Below are 20,365 nucleotides of genomic sequence, written 5' to 3'. Positions count from 1 at the left end.
AATGAAATGCGACGTTTTGATTGGCTAATGTGACAATGACGTAACATTTTTAGTTGATGCTATGACAACTTTGTGGGGCGCACAGCGTTTTCTGAGCCAAATATAATGTTGTTTTATCGTACATGTCTATTAAAATTGTGACATTCAGAATATTTATTATTATACTAACAAAAATCGTTGCATATTAACAATACATATTTTATGAAGAAATGTTACGCTATGTAATTATAAATTATTATTCAATCTCGGTTTGTTAATTCATACCAGGCAAAAGTCAATCTCCATTTCGATTTGGGCCGACTATGGTTTATTTTTTATTGTAATTTGTAAATTTAAAATACGTTGAATTACGTTTTAAATATATATATATATTTTCATGCAACAGTTTCTCTTGTGATGCGAATACCATAGCGACGAAAATCATAGTTCTTAGTCAATGATTGCGCCTGCCATTTTTTTCTATTGTTCTATATAATATTTTGCTATACAGAAAATTTAGTTTTATTTTTTTCTTTCATTTCCTTTAGGGAGCCCCTGTGACGAGTCTCAATTTTCATGAATACTAACGAAACTCATAAAACAATAGCGTATACAGCTATATAGATATATATTTTTCAATTTACCTGCTCAGAAGTTGACAGTTGTTCAGTTAAAGCCGTCAACAAAACATCACTTTGACAGACAGAAACGTGGTACAATTTGGCTAAATTACCTCGCGGCGCTATTTTCGTTGTCATAACTAACTTCAATATTAAATATCTCCTGGCGAAAATTAATACACACAGGAAAAGTAACAATTAAAGGGCGTGAACAAAAATATCTTATTTACTTCTTCTTCTTGACAACATCCCCACCAATTTTAGCTCCTAAACAAGAATGCGTAGTATTTTTCAGCAGCATTTATAAACGTTGCCACCAGTTATTAATACAGCCAAACCTGTGAATTACGGTCATCGTATGGAGATATTAAATATGGTCTTTACAGGCAAGTGGGCTTTATTTGCAGGTTACTTTGTTATTTTGTAATCAATTAAGGATTTTCGAAGAGTGGCCTTTATCTACAGGGTGATATTTAATCAGTGGTTGTCTTTAACATAGTGTTTACTGTATAGCATAGTTTGTGAAGCTTTATAATTAATGCCACATGGTTTACAAAATAATTGTTTGAAATTTGAGAAAAAATACTTCAAAAATATCTGTAAGAATGAAATATTTTGTATATTTCCCTATAGACCGTTGGTTGTGTGCACGAAATCATTGGTAAACGGTTAAACCTTACTACATGTAAAATGGCAACGTTATACGTTACCAAGCATTTCCTATTCTTTATGTATAATAATTTTCTATATGTATTATAATTTATGGCATTCTGCCACAACTATTTCGAGAATTGACCACAAAATTATGGGGGCAAACCTACATTTACCATCTAAAATCTTATAAAACAATATTTCTTTAAAAAAAAAAAAAAAAAAAAAAAATAATAATAATAATAATAAAGACTTTATTTAACGAGAAAACTCATTTGAATCTTCTATGAGGCCCTCAACAAGGAACAATATAAATTTAACATATTCAAACTATTAAAATACATAAATGTAAATACATACAGGAGATTATCAATTTGTATACATCAATGCGTGATAAAACCTCAAGTATAAGGTTTTAAAATGGTAAACAGATGTAGCAGACTTAATATAATCAGGAAGGCCGTTCCAAATACAAGATCCAGAATAAACAAAAGACTTACGAAATTGTTCAGAATTTGGTCTAGGGGTATAAAGTTGAAAATCAGATGATGAACGCAAAATGCGAGTATGAACATCTGACGATAAAATGAAATTATTCAATAAATAGGAAGGCGCCTGATTATTCATTATTTTAAACATCATAATAATTTTTTGAAAAACAACCCTCTGTGAAAAGGTCATCCAACGGAGTTCAGAAAAAAGTTCAGCAGATGGAGTGTAATAATCTTTGTCTAGAATTAGTCTTGCAGCTCTCTTTTGGAACTTAATGAGTTTATCCTCTAGAAAGGACGTACAGTTACCGTAAATTATGCAACAATAATCAAGATGTGGTAAAATATATGCATTGTTAAACATTTTACGTACAAGTATAGATATGAATAATTTGATACGTGATAATAAGACAAGACAAGGTGTTATTAATTGTAATACCCAATAATTTTTCTTCAGAGCTACAAAAAATTTGCTCTCTTTTATATAAAATACAAGATTTACTTTCATGAATATAATTTTGCTTGTGTTTTGAGGAAATATACATGACCTTAGTTTTGTTAACATTGATAGACATGCAATTCAAATCACACCATTTGTTGGCATTTAAAATATCATGAGTAAGAGATTCAACTACTCTGTTTAGGGATACATCAGAGGTTGAAAGGGTGGTGTCATCAGCAAAAATATCAGTTTCTGTTTTTTCCATAGACAAAGGCAGGTCATTGATATAGATTAAAAACAGTATAGGACCTAGCACTGAGCCCTGGGGAACTCCAGTAGTTACTGAACTTGACTCTAAATATAAACCGGATATGTAAGTTTGTTGGGATCTGCAATCTAAATAGGAGGAAAACCAAGCAACTGATGAAGGGTCTAGGTTATACATTCTAAGCTTTTCAATAATAATAGAGTGATCCACATAGTCAAAAGCTTTAGAGAGATCAAGGAAAATTGAACCAACTATTTCATTTTTGTCAATAGCTGTGTAAGGCCACATGTGTCACAAATCACATTCGTCACAATTGTGAAGAATGAGATCACATTCGTCACAAATTTTGTGATGCATGTGATCCAATGTTTTAGACAATCACATTCGTCACGAGTTTAAAATCACAAATGTCACAAATTTGAGATAAATATTGTTTTCTTCAATGCTTTTCACTGAGTCACAAACGTCACAAATTTTTAGGACTGAAATCAATTATTGGAACTAAACTACAGACATTTTTATCCCCTCCCCGCTGATGAAATCGGAGTGATGGGACTGTTTTAGCGTGTTCGTCCGCCTGTCAGTCCAGATTTAGTTCCCGCACTATCCGGCCATTGATTAGTTATTATACACTGTATATGGAATCATTTCGTTCCACGCTATTTTTCAGCAACTTCTGGATGGATATCGATGCTGCAACTTTGTAGGAACCTTCATTCACAAACCAGTTGCACATATAACCAGCATATCTCCATTTCTTTTTAAAAACAGACTTATTGCCCCTTGTTGTTGTTGTTATTTATAAAACACTGTATATAGAACTATTGCTTTTCTGCGCTCTAGGAATTTCAACGAAATTTAGTTTAATATAAAGAGGAGATGCGCATCTCGAAAAATCTCGACGGGACACTAAAGGATTTGGTCGACTTGAGGGTACGGTCGCTTATATGGGCTTTCGGCGGCGACTTTAGATAAACACACATAAACAAACAAACAAGATGTGCATATCATCATCATCATCATCATCATCATCAGTATTTCCCGTTTGGCGTTTAATACAGAGTTTATGATCCATAATTTATTATCATTTATTGTTCATAGAAAAGCATTAATTCACAGCCCTATTCTTCAACAAATCTGCTGAATAATTTTAAACAAAACTATGTGGGTAACATCTAATACCAAGCGGAGATGTGACGGCACTTACCCGAAGTTAAGACCCCCTGGTTGCTTAATATTCAGTCAGATAACTTAAGTATTTCATGTCTTCAAATGTAAATATATCTAATTTTAATTGTGTGGGAACCTTCAATACAAAAAGGGCATGTGCATTATCGCCGTGACCTTGAGTGATATGGGCCCTGATAATTTATGCTTTAACCGACTATTTCCCCGGAGTCTTTATTCGAAATGTATCCTGCAATTGTTTAATTTTCAATCAGTATATGATGCTGTCGGCGGTAAACATTAATTCAGCGAATTTGCTTGCAAGATATTTTGAATGACCTCGTGTAATTATAGCTTCGCAAGACCAATCATATTCTACAAGAAATGTTAAGTTTTCTTTAAGTTTATTTATTCACTTCCTTCATGATTCTCATTTAACCTTTCCTTTATAGATATTACTGGTAAAATAACTATATGAACCGCGCCATATTGAACCCTAGATGAGCCGTCAGTACTAAAGAACTCTGATATAATATAGGAATAACGCATGTTTCTTTTTTCGTGTTAAAATATCTGTAGAAACCCAAGGGATTAGTTGGTACCCGACCCAACGTATCCCGAGGGTTTCAGCAGTTGTTATGACACGGAACAATCATTCGTTAACGCTATTCTAGCATAAAGCATGCATAAATCTAACACAATCCATACACAATCAAGCAACATCACTGATTTTCCTCGGATTGCACGGGAACGTCAGCGTTGTATGTGACCGTGACGTCATTTCCGTTTTAGTTAAGCAGCGTCCGGGCACAATGTATTGACGCTGTGCCACGGAAAACGTATATCAAAAAGGTGTTTTTAACAGCGCATGAGCGCTAGAATCTCCTTGTTAAAAGACCTTTTTGGTCCTGTTAAAACACCCGAAATCATGGTTATAACGGCAGTTTTATGCTAGAATATAAAGTAATGAATAACAACATGGATTCCAAGAAGACTAAAAGCAAACTCACATTGCACAATACTAGCCGCAATTATAATACTGCTAATAAAGTTCACGAATTTTCATTGGTTTAGAGGCGGGATATATTTATAGGTTATTACAGAGGTCTGATGTGCCTTTATTTCGATTTTGGCCACTAAAAGAGCCCGAGGGCTATACCGATCTTGTAGACCCATATCGCATTAAGGCACACCAGACCTGTTCTATAACCTTTTTATTGCATGTGCTCATTTATGTTTTGGTTTTCATTATAGAATTAAAAAAATCGTTTGAAAACATTGTTCAGCGACAATGTATAATTTATTTTAAAAAGCGAGGGACTTTTGACGTCGTCTAATGACGTTGACGTCATTTCCTCACAAACATTTGTTTTTAATATTATATTTTGGCGTTATTTAACTGTTTGGAGATTGTTTTTCAAGTGTTTCTTCAATTTTGCTTTTTTATCAAGATATATTTCAGTTTAAACGTATTTTTTCTTATAAAAATTGTCAATCTTTTCCGCGTTTTTTTAGCAACCCGAAGTGGGAAATCGATATCGGCCCAACCGGAAGTCGGACCGATATCGATATTTGCGCATCACGTCACCTGACCACAGTTCATATTACATGGACAAAACTCATATACGTTTAAATTCACATTTTTTTTCTATTTATAGTGTTTGCCGTTGCGTATTTATAGGTTATTACACAGGTCTAGTGTGTCTGAATGCAATATTGGCCAAGAAGAGGTATTGGCCCGAGGGCTTTAGCGGTCTCGTAGGCCAATATAGAGGATATTACATGAGTGTCTTTTCATATTGAATTTATTAAACGAGTTGGATAAAATAATAAATTGCGAGGCTCTGCCGAGCATTTTATTATTTTATTCATATCACAGGTTAAATTTTGGAGCCGATAAACCGAAAAAATTGTTGTTATTTTGCCTTATAAACGCGTAAAATCAAGCGACGTCCGCTAACGTTAAATGACGTCGACGTCAAAACGATATTATACTAGTTTATTGCATTTGTTACTATAAATAGTAACAAAAATGCTAAGGAAGTGTGCTGATATTGCCCAAAGAGTGCCGATATAAGCATGCATTGAGCAAGTGTGCCAGATATCGGCACACTTGCTAGTGTGCCAAAAATCCATATCATGACGTCACGTCCGGTTGACGTAAACAAGTTTTGACGTTGGAGCGCTCAAGATATAACTTATAGTTAACTTATCAGCATAACACGCAACAGGATAGATAAAGATTAAATTTCTGCACATTTTTATATGATTTTATAGAAATTTAATGAGCAGATATTTAAAATACAAATGTTTGTGGCGAACGGAAAATGTGAAGAAAATAGACACGATTTGTTAGAAAACAGTATGGAGATAAAACATTAAACTTTGTTTTAGAAGAATAACATAATTGAGTGTCTACATATGCAATAAAAAGGTTATGATACAGGGCAAGTGTGCCTGAAGGAAGATATCGGCACACTTGGTCCGCATTGGCCCTCGGGCTAAAGCCCTCGGGCCAATACCTAACCAAGTGTGCCGATATCTTCCTTCAGGCACACTTGCCCTGTATAATAACCTCTAAGTAATATGGAAAATATGTAATGGCTTTATTACACTCCCGCGACGTCAAACATGTGATAAATCGCATTTAGGCACACCAGACCTGTTCTATACCCTTTTTATTGCTAATTTATGTTTTGCTTTTCATTTTCAATATAGGGATAACGCATGTTTTTTTCGTGTTATAACATCCAAATACGAGACACATAATACCGAGTTTCATGTGAATATCTTTAGATACTAGTTACAGAAAAAACTCAACACAGAGGTTAATAATTGGAAAAAATTGGGTAATGTTATGGGTATTGGTATGTTAGCTAACATTTTTCATCCCGAACACATGTGTTAATATCTTTTGTGGTTGTACTAGTTACAAGAAAAACTAAACGCAGAACAAGGGAAATAATTCAGTCAAAATGGAAGATTATGAATCTTGGTGTGTGACTTCAAGTCAATATCTTCTGTTGTTGTAGAGATAAAAGTTACACGCAAAAACTAAACACTGACTTTCTAAGTCGAAAAAGAGACACTATTCAGTCAAAATACATGACAGAGTTATGGAACTTGGGATGTGACCTTTCACGTTCACCTCATACACATATGTGAAGTTTTAAGTGAACAGCTTCAGTTGTGGAGAAACAAGTGAAACGAAAATAAATCTGAACATATTTCATTTTTTTTCTCACTTCTCAGTGAAATATATTTCATATTCACTCAAAACAAACAAATATCCTCTATAAAATTCACTAAACACCGTCGTTTGAAACTATCTAATCATAAAAGGCGAAAAAAGCTAAGACGCGTCGAAACGATAAAGCGGCCCCGCCACAAAGACACGATCTGTTTAAACGAATTAACTATATTATTATTACTAGTGGAATAGATATGGAAAGTTCCATAGAGCGTCTGCAAGCAATTGGCACAGACTTGCAAAATCGTCTCAGGAAAGAAGGTTCCTAGATGTCAAAATGTCATACTCTTTAATTGAACCAAGATTCCTGAAAGTCTGCGGAAGTCAAAAGTCTGTCAGACCAAAAAAGGTTCATTGATGTCAAAAGGTCCTAATCTCTAATTAGATATCCTGAAAGTCAACGGGGGTCTCAGCTACTTCCCAAACAATCATATATGGTCTCATTGGTGTAAATATGGTCATAATTTGTACTGAAACTAAGATTAAGTCTGTGAGATTCCTTTAGACTGTCGCTGTATGGTGGGAAGAAATTTGAGGGTTCACAGAGGTAAAAGATCACTTCCAGTTGAAGTCTGATACTATGCCGTGCATTGTCACCAAAATTTTTTGAAGGTTTCGAGAACGTAAGACGACTTGATAGCAATACCATTACGACAATGCGACAGTTCTATGAAGACAATACAATGCCGACGATACGATATTGCAACAAGTTAGTACGATGGCGATAATGCAATGGTGGTGAAAAGATATTGGTATCGTGATGTCGACATCACAATATCGATTTATTGCATTGTCGCCCTTGTACTATCGCACTGATATAACCACGATTGTCCTTATGATATTCCGTGTATCACATATTGAAAAATAAACTTGTGACATTTGTGATTCGCCTGTTTAAAAATTCTCAATTTTGCTTGTGACGTTTGTGATTGGCATTTTTACCCGATTTTGGTCAATCACATTCGTCACAAAAGTCATTTGTGACGAATGTGATCACATTCGTCACAAATTCATAAAAACTTGTGACGAATGTGATTTGTGACACATGTGGCCTAACATAGCTGTAATCCAATCATCAATAATTCTAATCAATGCTGTTTGACATGAATGATTTGACATGAATCCAGACTGACGTTGGTATAGAAGTTGATTTTTCTCAAGGTATTGCTTTAAATGTGAACTGACATGACGTTCAAGAATAAGTGATATCAAGGGAAGTATGGAAATTGGCCTATAATTTATTTTATCACTTTTAGAACCCTTTTTATGTATAGAAATGACTTTTGCATTTTTGAATGGTTTAGGAAATGTATTGTTAAGAATACTGTTATTGAATATAGTGGTAAGTATGGGAGCAATAATATGAGCCGATAACTTTAGAAACCTTGCACTGAGACCATCTGACCCACATGACTTTGTAATATCAATCGATTCTAATTGGTTCAACTCTATTTTAGGTATTTTGAAAGGGGGTATATGCTGAAGTTTAGATGCAATTAGTTCAACAAGCTCAGGATTTTCATAAATACCAATACCAAATAGCACACCTCCATATTGTATATTATTTTCATGAAAACTTTGTTGTCAAGTGTACAAATTAAGTGATTTAACCGCGCCTAAGGTATTTCCTGTCCCAGAAATTATTTATAACTTGTCAAAATATGTAGACATGTATAACTTAGTTGGAAACAGGGTATAACTTTTCTGTAACTGTTAAATTTTATTGCCCCTCACATTTTTTTGTAATGTTGATTTCTCAAACGCCAATGGGAGTTATTCCTACTTTGTCATAATAAAGCATTTGTTCGGGGGTAATGAAATTAAAGGAATCCCACGGAGGCATAAACGTCTTAAAACATAAAATTTCGAAATACTACAAAAATCAAAAGACGCCCTTTATACATAGAAAAAACAACAACTTAAAAAGTCAAGAACTTTTTATTAGCAAGGATTAAAGGCCCATTATGCCTAAGAATGCTATTATTCATTTTTCTTTCAAAAACTTACTATCTTTAGTATCTTGTCACAGTTTCAAAAAAAAGAGAAAATAAATAAATAAATAAAAAGAAATATTCATTTGTCCTATACATAAACTATCTTTTGCTTATTTTGCTTTGTTTGCAAATGATATACATGTATTGAGTGAATAAGTGTTTTGTATGGAAGTCAAAATACTAATTTGTTTACATTTTGCTACCTTTACCACACATCACGGAAAATTCAGCGGTACTTTTTTCAGTTGTTAAATATCAAACATGCACTTAATCCATTATTTAAGCATTACCAAACATATATTTATCATTTCAAAGAATTACAAAAATATGGATTTCATGAGGCGTATTGTGCCTTTAAATTAACTGTACTGAGATGTAAATAAAAAGTCTCGACACATCGAATCAAAATGCCCCCAGTTGCTTTTATTTTTTTTTTAAATAAAAGCTTAATAATTGTTCTCGTTAGTAGAAAAGGTCTATCTTACAATCCCCTTTTTATTAATTTTGCGGAATATTCTACTATACGTTTATTTATTATGATAATAATGATGATAATGATGCAAGTTAACGTTTTTGTTGGTGACGACATTGTTTCTTTATAAGTAACTTCATGACGTCACCAAGAAAACGTTAACTTGCATCATCATCATCATCATCATCATCAGGTCGATCATCATCAAAATCATCGGCATCAACACTATAATCATTATACTATAATCATCGTAACCACATCATCATCAAAATCATAATTTTCAAATTCTCCATCATTATAATTATAACTTTTATAATAATCATAAAATTCATCGTTTTCATCATAATACAAATCACGCATTTTATCATCAAAATTGTCATCACCTCAAATGTCTTCTTCATTAAAACCATGATCAACTTCAACATCATCCACTAAAATAATAATCACGTTCATCATCATCAAAATAATTATACTGATGATAACAATGAATATGCTTTGTGAGCGTAGTTATCTGTGAGTAATAGCCCCTGTGTGAGTTACATCATGCATGGTTTATGAAACATGTTTATAGTGTGAGTGTTGTTCTGTGTGTAAGAATTGATTGTCCTGTGTGTCAGAATTGTCCTGTGTGTCAGGTCAGTGTGTGTGTGAATTGTTCTGTGTAAGAAGTGTCCTGTTTATCAGGTCAGTGTGTGAGAAGTGTCCTGTTTTTAAGTAGTGTCTTGTTTGTCAGGTCAGTGTTTGAGAAGTGTTCTGTTTGTCAGGTCAGTGTGTGAGAAGTATCCTGTGTTTGAGTAATGTCCTGTTTGTCAGGTCAGTGTGTGAGATGTGTCCTGTTTGTCACGTCACTATTATAGAATTATCCTGTGTTTGAGACACGCCCTGTTTGTCAGTTCAGTTTAAGAGAAGCATTCTGTTTTTGAGTAGTGTCCTGTTTGTCTGTTCAAAGTATGAGAAATTTCCTGTGTTTGAGTAGTGTTTTATTTGTCATGTAGTGTGAACAGTGTGTGAGCAGTGTCCTGTTTGTCAGGTTAGTGTGTGATTAGTGTCCTGTTTGTCAGGTTAGTGTGTGATTAGTGTCCTGTTTGTTACGGCAGTATGTGTGTAGTGTCCTGTTTGTCACGTCAGTGTGTTTTTAGCATTCTGTTTGTCACGTCAGTGTGTGGGCAGTGTCCTGTTTGTCAGGTTAGAGTGTGAGTAGTGTGTCCTGTTTGTCACGTCAGTGTGTAAGTAGTGTACTGTTTATCATGTTAGTGTGTAATTAGTGTCCTTGTTTGTCACGTCACTTTTGTCATGGGGGTCAGAGTAGTTCTGTTCGTCATGTCAGTGTCAATGTGTTAGTAGTGTCCTGTTTGTAAAGTCAGTGTGTGAATAAAGTCCTGTTTGTCAGGTCAGTGTTTGAGTGGTGTCCTGTTTGTCATGTCAGTATGTGAGAAGTGTCTGTGTTAGTCACGTCAGTGTTGAAATCCCATTACAACAGTCAATTTTATTAGTTTTAAATAGATTGTTAGTAATTTTAGTGGAGTAGCGGGGGATCGAACTCGCAACCCCTAGACTTGTAGTCAGACAGTGTTACCACTGCACCACAGCGCCCGCTCTGATAAATGACTATTTTGGAAGTTACTTTATACATTATCACATTAGTAACAAAGGATTGAGTTATAGATGTACAATTGAATTTTCACACCTAAATCGTTATATAGCTGTAAAGTGTTTGACAATGGCTGACATTCGTATCTTTGCTCGAAGGATTATGATAAAAGATTTAAGAAAATATCTACAACATGAGGCCCTAAGAAAATGTCTACGAAATGAGGCCCTTACTACATCACAGCCACAGCACTGCAAAAGCGTTGGGTCCATCGCAGTGGCGGTGGAGTATTCGTCATAGAAGAAGTAAAGGAACAATGGCCGTTTGCTGCTGTAGGTAAGTTTGTAACAAAATTTACTTAATGTTTTAATGTTGTACTGGAAGCACCAAGTGAGACAGGAGCATACATATGTGTTCTTCAAACTTATTACACGCACACGATGCATTTCATTGTCAATTGTGCAAACATTTCTGTACAGTTCGATAAAGAACATTTCTAGAACCACCAGACAATGTACATTTACGAGAAGAACCAGGGTTCATTTACTAGAACGACCAGACAGGGTACATTTTTTAGAAAGACCAGACAGGGTACATTTACTAGAGGGACCAGACATGGTTCATTTACCAGAGCGACCAGACAATGTAAATTTACTAGAACGACCAGACAGGGTACGTTTATCGAACAACCAGACAGGGTTCTTTTACTAGAACGAGCAGACAGGGCGACCAGACAGGGTACATTTACTAGAACGTGCAGACAGGGCGACCAGGCAAGGTACATTTACTAGAACGAGCAGACAGGGTGACCACACAGTGTTCATTTACTAGAACGAACAGACAGGGCGACCAGACAGGGTTCATTTACTAGAACGAGCAGACAGGGCGACCAGACAGGGTACATTTACGAGCACGACCAGACAAGGCACACAAACAAATTATTCCAACAAACATCAAATCAATTAATACTCAAATATCGGAAAAGAATATTTCAGGCCAGTCGTGTAAACCTTAACGTTACTGGAGTTCCTGTAACAGATTCTTTGATAGCATCACATACCGTATGAATCATTGGCGATTAATAATTAATTTGTTTATGTGAACAAATTTCAATCTTATCACACCTGTTCGCAATTATGTAAATTAGGGCATTGAAAATAGCTGGGAGGTTTTATATACGTTTTGTTTAATTTAGCATATAATAATTAATTCATTGTTCAAGTCACATTATGCCTTTAAAAGCCATTTTTATTCTTTAGAAAAGTCAAACATGTATATAATATTGACGAAATAGGAGCAAGTCAGATGTTTAATAAAACAGAATAGAATATTTCCTTGGCAACAAACCATATTTATAGCTATAGAAATACAGTCAACGTGTATTAAGCGACCGCGCAAGGGAAACACTCAAATTGGTCGCTAATGAAACGGTCTCTTAAGACAAAGCATGATGAACAAGCCAAAATTTAAACATATATATATATATTTGCGGTGGGAATGTTTTTCAACTTCATTTATATAGATATTTAATTATTAGAACGCTCCGATAATCGAAGTGGATGCTAATGTAAAAAAATAACGTTCTGATATTTATTGACAAAACAGTTTTGATCAATTACGCACATGTTTGACATAATTTTCATTAGGCATTCTGCCTTTAATAGACAAGCATAATCACTCCAGTGACCCATGACAAGTCACTTTTAAAGGTAAAAAAATACCTGTATCACGTGACAATAGTACTATATAAATAAGTACCGATGCACGAGAATTGTAATAGTAATCATAGTCCGATTTCAATTTGTATAAATGCCTCGTTGAACATTTTGACATTTATCCTCATATTACATGTTGTTTGCATTTTTGAGTAAATTAAAGATATGTTGTTGTTGTAATCTTGTTGCTAACTGTTCTTTGTATTAAAAGGTATTGTATAGATTATTGAGACAATAGATAAAAAGGTGTAAAATATCAAGGCCCTTTCATCAGCAAGGGATGAATAAACTATTCGGAGATGTAAATAAGGTGTCACCCCGGTACGGAATTAGACCTTATCCGTTTTAGTCTAGAAAGCAGTTTTTTTTTAATTTTGAAGTGTACAAATTTACGGCATCTCTAAGTTGGTTGGTCATAATTAAAGTGTATTTATTGCAACTGTGTAGCTTTTGTGTTTTATATGATGTCTCTAAAAGTATTTTTTTGTGTATTCTCCAGGACTTCATTTTAGTGCGGAAGGATTTAAGATTTATTACCCGCCAGCAGTCAGGAGTTTATAAAGTGGCGAATTTAAACAGTGTTTTAACAGCATGAAGATTTCTGAAAAATAGATGGCTAACATATTTTTTATCGGGCCTTATTTGACTTAGATAGTGCGGACGTTTTAAGTTGAAGACAGTATACAATATATCAAGCACAGTGAAATCCAGAATATGACTGATTTACTATAGAACAAAGAATACGAAATATCACTAAGCCAAGACCATAACAAGACCATAACAAGTCTCGGCACATCGAATCGGATTGCCTCCAGTTTTATTTATTCGGCTAGCTGTCGTGATCCGGAGTGTTTACTATACATACCACCACACCAACACCACCTTGTTAAGAGACCTCACAAAATAACGTTTTGTTTTTCCCTGACTTTTGATAATCTTTACTCTTTGGAATAACACCAGGACAAGTTGTAAATATATCAATTGAATATAATTCTTTGTTTTAATATTTGCATCAAAATCTTCTTTCGTGTAGCAACCACCAGCGCAAATAGTGCGATGAATATGGAGTTCTGAACTGAATAAAAACATTATGTTTGTATCAATATCTATGAAAGCTATGCACCGTAGTTATAAATAACAACACATTAAGTTATGTTTGTTAGTCTACTGCATAAAGATGCATTCTCGTGTAATGCAATGCTATTTGGGATTTGTAACCAGTATGGAATTTTCCTCCGATTTTCAGGGGGAAACTTCTCCTAAATTTCCTAATAATACTTAAGTGTTTTAAGTACACTTGGGCAAAAGTTAAGTGTCTTTGTACTTGATCGTTGTTAGGAATAACTGTTATAATGGCATTTTTCACAAAATTTAACATTTAATTTATGTAATATTTGCAGAAAGCCTGATTGATTTAATCATATTTCCTAAATAACACCTGTTTCTTGTTAATCTTAAACCAATAAGTAATTACAAACGCACTTCTCCTCCTCCTCAATCTTCTCAACCCCAACTCCCCTTTGCATATCATCTGCCTCCTTCACGCTTCATTGGCCTTATCATGGTACCCTTCCACCTCCACCTTATTCTGCTGCCCTCTTCTTCTCCACACTCGATCTCCTTTACGTTTCCTTGACCTTATCATTCTACCCCGCCACCTCTGCCTTTTCCTGCTTTCCTCCTCCCTTCTCCCTCTCCACCTTCTGCTACTCCTCTTTATTACACCATTCTACCTCCTACATCTCCGCCTTCCTGCTTCTCCAACGTGGCCGCCATGTTTTTCCGAGAAAACAAAATAGTCCTCCTTTTGCGGCACCGCAGTAAAACAGTTTTGGCGGTGTCATTATTGTGTAATTCTGTACCAGCTAATTATCTATATGATCGTATGCCTGAAATAATGCACGGAAGGTCATCTGAGGTCTTCCTCCACATATGATATAGATAACGATGTCAGAATCGCGACATATTAATGTAAAATAACCATAGTAGTAAGGAATATAAATGCATTTGTTTTTCGGCATTATTCATTCGAAAATGTAAACAGTTGGAAGAATTACCACACACTTAGATGAACAAACCGGTGACATTTTAGATAAAAAAATAGACTGAGATAATGTCATTTACCTCACATTGTTCCTTTAAGATAAATCTAAAACATTAACGCAATACATTATGAGTTTTGAGCTTCCTGACCGATGAATAATATTATATATGTGATCGGAGGAATATTTCCCTAAACGATGAATACAATTATAAATGTGATCGGAGGAATATTCCCCTAAACGTTGACTACAGTTATAAATGTGATCGAAAGAATATTCCATACTGTAATAAATGTGGTCGGAAGAATATTCCCCTAAACGATGAATATTGTTATAAATGTGATTGAGGAATACTCCCCTAAAAGATGAATTATACATGTACTGTTATAAATGTGGTCGGAAGAATATTCCCCTAAACGACGAATACTGTTATAAATGTGATTGAGGGAATACTCCCCTTAAAGATGAATTATACTGTTATAAATGTGATCGGAGGAATATTCCCCTTAACTATCAGGGCGAAAATAGCTTAAGTTATTTTTTGCCTTCTGTTTCCCTTTAATAATATACACAAGTCGATCGTTATTGTAAACATGCAAAACAGGTGAATATTCAAAATAAATTAAAACAATATATACTGGTGTATTTCAGGAAACGGGCTCGAATGTGACTAATATAAGTTGCAAAACAATTGCTTAACAGTACAAATGTTGAATCTAACTAACAAAAGGTTAGGGGGGAGGGGCAGGGCGTCCGTGGCCGAGTGGTTAAAGTCGTTGACTTCAAACCACTTGCCCCTCACCGCTGTGGGTTCGAATCCCGACAGGGACTTTGGATTCTTTCATGTGAGGAAGCTATCCAGCTAGCTTACGGAACGTCGGTGGTTCTACTCAGGTGCCCGTTCGTGGCTGAAATAATGCACGGAAGGGCACCTGAGAACTTCCTCCACCAGTAAAGCTGGAACGTCGCGATATGACATACACTGTGTCGATGCGACGTAAAACCCAAAACAAAACAAAAACAAACAAAAACAAACTAAAGACTTAAAAACTTGAATAATTCATTAAGATTTCATGTCAAATAGAATTATATTCACATAATTTTGTATAAAATTATTCTGAATAATCCTTGTCTATCGACCACAACTGAAAGTGGTTTTAGATTTACTTGCAATGCCTTAAATTCTGCGATTTGTGGTCGAAATTGCTCCTACTGCTTCATATAATATGGTAATATTATTGGACTGACGATGGCAAAGTTTTAACTTAACTTTACATTTTTAGCTTATACGCGTTAGTAAAAAGTAGACAAAAAGATCTATGAAAATGAAAAAGCAGTTTCACATAATTGTGTTTATTCAAACAAAAAACGTAGTCGGATAAGATAATAATGAGCCGCGTCACGACAAAATCAACATAATGGGTTTGCGACTAGCATGGGTCCAGACCAGCATGCGCATCCTCGCAGTTTGATCAGGATCCATGCTGTTCGCTTACAAACCCTATAGAAAGTAGAGAAACTGATAGCGAACAGCATGGATCCTGATGCGCAGGCTGGTCTGGATCCATGCTGGTCGCAAACCCATTATGTTGGTTTTGTCGTGACGTGGCTCATAATAAATAGATATCAACAGTAATTTGTGAAACGCTCACATGCGAATGTGATAAATTGGCAAAAAAGCCATTATGAAACTCTGACTTATTAAACTGAGTTTGCATTACCAAAGATAAACAACCTATAAAAGAGAAATTTATTTACGAAATGGACATTCACATAATATCACTTTGTTACGTGATTTGTGTAGAATTCCCCCACGTGCAATTATTTGCCCCGGTGGATGACAATCATTATATAACAATGATACTGTACAATAAAGTACATAAATTTTAAATGATATTTGTATAGTGCACTGTGTACTAAGATCAATGAAAAGTTATATACCTTGACAGTATCACGTATATAGATGCTTTAACAAAAAAAGAATTGAACACGTTGTAATTAACAGCAATAAAGTAAAAAAAAATATGACAAAATGTAAACTTTATTTTATTACTTTTATATATTTTGATGATATACACAACGTTTGGAAAATTTAAACTCACAACATCAAGGTTTATTTGTTATTTTTCATTTTAGTAATAATATTTGTTTTAATGTTCTACGGAACAGTAGTAAAGGACGTCAATCAATTTAGCCTGAATGTTGACATGCGCAGTCGTGTCATTTGCGTAATAAAATTTCTGCTATATAAATGATCATTAAGGTCTTATTACGGCACTTTTGCTAAAACCTTCGTCAACTTCTGTGTTCGTATAAGAAGGTAGCAAACAAAGACTTTCAAAACTTAAACAATTACTGATGTTCACTTACTTAAAAACATATGAGATTGTAATTTAAGCACAAAATATCATGATGGCGGATGGAAGTCTAAATATGTCTATTGACAATGATATATATTTGATGGCGGCGAATGAAAGCATAAATGCATCTTTTGATAATGATGAGTATTTGATGATGGCGAATGGAAGTATCAATGCATCTACTGAAAATGATGACTATTTGACCTACGATTCAAACTTTGAATTTCCAAAATTGTATAAAACAATTCGGAATTGTGTAGCTTGGGCAATAATTGGTTTAGTTTTATCATCGCTTTTTGGAAACATTATGATAATTGCAGTTATGTTACAGAAGCGGAACAGAAAATCTTCAACATCATCGTTTTTCATTGCTCTAGCAGTTTCTGATATGTCGCTTGCATTGTCAGTCTCGTTCGAGAGATGGCTTCTTTTGATATATAATGTAAGTGTTTACGGCATAAACTCTTATATAACAACCACAAAAGTTATCTTAACCTATTCGAACGTTCAGTTTTCGTCGTGGATGCTTGCTTGCATAACTGTTGAAAGGGTACTAAGTATCGCCATGCCTTTTAGAATAAAAGAAATTTGTTCAAAAACACGCGCTGAAGTTATTATATTTATTGTCTTTGTTGTCATATTATGTCTGAATACGGTCGAGTTTACGTTATTAGTTGACATACGATACATTGAAGGTATGGGCATGATACATATAAACAAAGTTGATGATGGTGAATTGATTATTGCCTGGACGGACTTTGCAAACTCCTTCTTTATTCCAATAAACATCATCGTAATTGGCTCAGTTTACATCATTGTTAATCTACTTCGCGTTAACGTAAACAAGCAAGTTACCAACAAACATCGTAACAAGTCAGTTACCATGACCTTGCTTGGAGCAAACATCGTCTTTGTCTTAACTATGTCTCCATATGTATTCTTACATCTTGCTAGATTTCACTTTAATTCACTTTATCTGTTTCAGACAGTATCACACATTTTCATGTTTCTCTCCGATATGAATTGTGCTCTAAATTTCTTTGTTTACGTGCTAAGTGGGGCTAAGTTTAGATCGGATGTGATGCAGTTACTCGGATTTAAAATAGCAAAGCCTTAATAAAATGATATGTTACATAGACAGTTACCTAAAACAAACACAAAATAAAAAAATGAAAAAGCCATGAATGCCATGGAATTGATGTTTAACGTGAAACATGAAAGTTGAACTAATTGTGGAGTGATATGATATTTTTGTGTTGGAAAACATGGATATAATTATAAAAAATCGAATTCTAACGGATGGAGCACGTAATGAAATATTCTATGGCATGCGCAATATTTCTAGAAAATAAAAATATTAATTTCGATCTTTGCATGTTCTATATATTTCCTAACTTCCAACATTTATTTCCTTTAAATTAACAAAAGAGAAGGACTACAAATGCAAAACCAGCATATGACGTTGCCATTGTCCTTATTAGCTATATATAAATGGATATTCAGTAACAAAGACACTTTTTAATGATCTTTCGGCGACGTCCAAGCTTTATGGTAGAGGAAGACCACAGCACAGTGCGTGCATAATTTAAGGCACGAGCAGGCATTCGAATAGAATTGCACTTGTAAATCAAATGATGTTCAGAATTTCATTTAATTTATCTTTAATTTGTATCCCCTTTGTTCGTCTTCAAAATATCTTAAATTTCTGCATTTCTGAGAAATATAGAAAAAGAAACATTTTTCGTAAAGACTCTTCACGGATAGACTATATGGATACTTAATCTTCAAATTAAGTTATATCTAAAGGAAGTTGTAAAAAATAAACACAACAAAACTTTGATGTTTTCAGAATCTTATGGTCGATTGTAACACACTGACAGGATGTTTCAGTAATATGCCGAATACGCAAATTGTATGTAAATAGAAAAAAATGTTCCGCAACAAAAATGTAATTGTGCTATTTTAAGCAAGGATCTAGCTGTTCAGCAATGATTTCGTGCATTTTGGGATTCGCTCTGAAAAAATATGCAAACATATGCCTTTCATACATTTACTTTGGAAATATTCTTTATCAAAATCCAAATAACACCTTTTTGCAGAAGTTATACAGCTTAATACACTATTGTTGTTATTATATGGAAAAAATACACAACAAATTATTCATGTTACATCTTATACCTATGTTTATAAAAGCTTTTAAAAGTTAAACGGAATTTCATTCAAGAAACATTTCAAACAGAACAAATCAAGAGGAAAAAGCAAACACAGTTTTCATGTATCACGTGTATGTTCATGTGCATCTTGTCTCATCCTGCCTAAATTTGTGTAATGCTTTCAGAATTGAAGATGGCGATAGATCAGAAAATATTTAGTCAGTATGATCAAACTGAATACATGTATTTTTAGAAGAATTTTAAAAGATTCCAATTACACTCAGGAAAGCCTACCAAACTGAATGTCAATGTCGCTTGGGTCCATATCAATGTAGTAATATCTTTATATTAGTTTAATACATAAGTTATTATGTTCTAGTGTCATGCACTGTAAATATATCTATTATTGTTCTATCTTATAACCGAAGTCATCTTTACCAAATACGGCAATCATAACGGGCATATATATATTCAGTGGCGGATTCAGGTCCGGGCTTCAGGGCTGCAGTCCCCCCAGTTCGGCCCAAATACGTTTACCAGCTGGGCTGGAATATATTTTTTAAGTTTCAAACTTAATTGGATGTAGTGTACTTCCTTATCAAAACATTCATTGCTGTCATCCAGTTGTTAATCTCCTGCCTGGGGGCTTGGCAGAGATCTTTATCTATCAACATGCTTGAATGACTTCAATGTTTAAACTGCATAATTGATTGGTTTATTACTTTCCAAAGGTCTAATGAAATTAATAGTCACAGATAGTGGCAAATAGATGTGTTACATTGTACACCATATTTTACTATCTTTGTTTTTCAATTTTCTTTGCGAAAGCCCTATGATTAGATTAAGAAATTGAAAATTATTATCTGTAGATTAAAAAGATGGCGAGTTTTATAAAGATTATATTAAATGAATCGCGTTTTAATAACTAGTTTTACTAAGATTTTTATTCAGATGAACTGATTGGTCATTTGCTTTTAGTAACTTTTTTATTGCAGTTATATTTTTTTAAATAAAATTTAAATTGCACTGACATCTTTAGTATCTTAAAAATGGATTCATTGATGGGAAAAAAATCTTATTGTATAATGTATATTAGTGTTTGAAATTATTTTTTGTGCAATAGAAAGGCAGTATTTTAATACTTTACTTGGAAAATCGTCTATTATTCAG

The 20,365-nt window shown here is 34.2% G+C and overlaps 1 protein-coding gene across 1 annotated transcript; it reads left to right on the top strand.

Moving 5' to 3' along the window:
- Positions 1–16,987: 16,987 nt before the first annotated feature.
- On the top strand, positions 16,988–18,353 carry LOC132726555 (thyrotropin-releasing hormone receptor-like). Its single transcript, XM_060711888.1, has one exon. The coding sequence runs from the start codon at positions 17,092–17,094 to the stop codon at positions 18,157–18,159; it is 1,068 nt and encodes a 355-aa protein (XP_060567871.1). The 5' UTR covers positions 16,988–17,091; the 3' UTR covers positions 18,160–18,353.
- The last annotated feature ends 2,012 nt before the right edge of the window (positions 18,354–20,365 follow it).

This window comes from Ruditapes philippinarum, unplaced genomic scaffold (genome assembly GCF_026571515.1).
Source record: "Ruditapes philippinarum isolate M1 unplaced genomic scaffold, ASM2657151v2 ctg955_1_1_1_1, whole genome shotgun sequence".
Classification (NCBI taxonomy): domain Eukaryota; kingdom Metazoa; phylum Mollusca; class Bivalvia; order Venerida; family Veneridae; genus Ruditapes; species Ruditapes philippinarum.
Note: the sequence above shows the minus strand (reverse complement) of the source record. Positions and strands in the feature narration are given on the sequence as shown.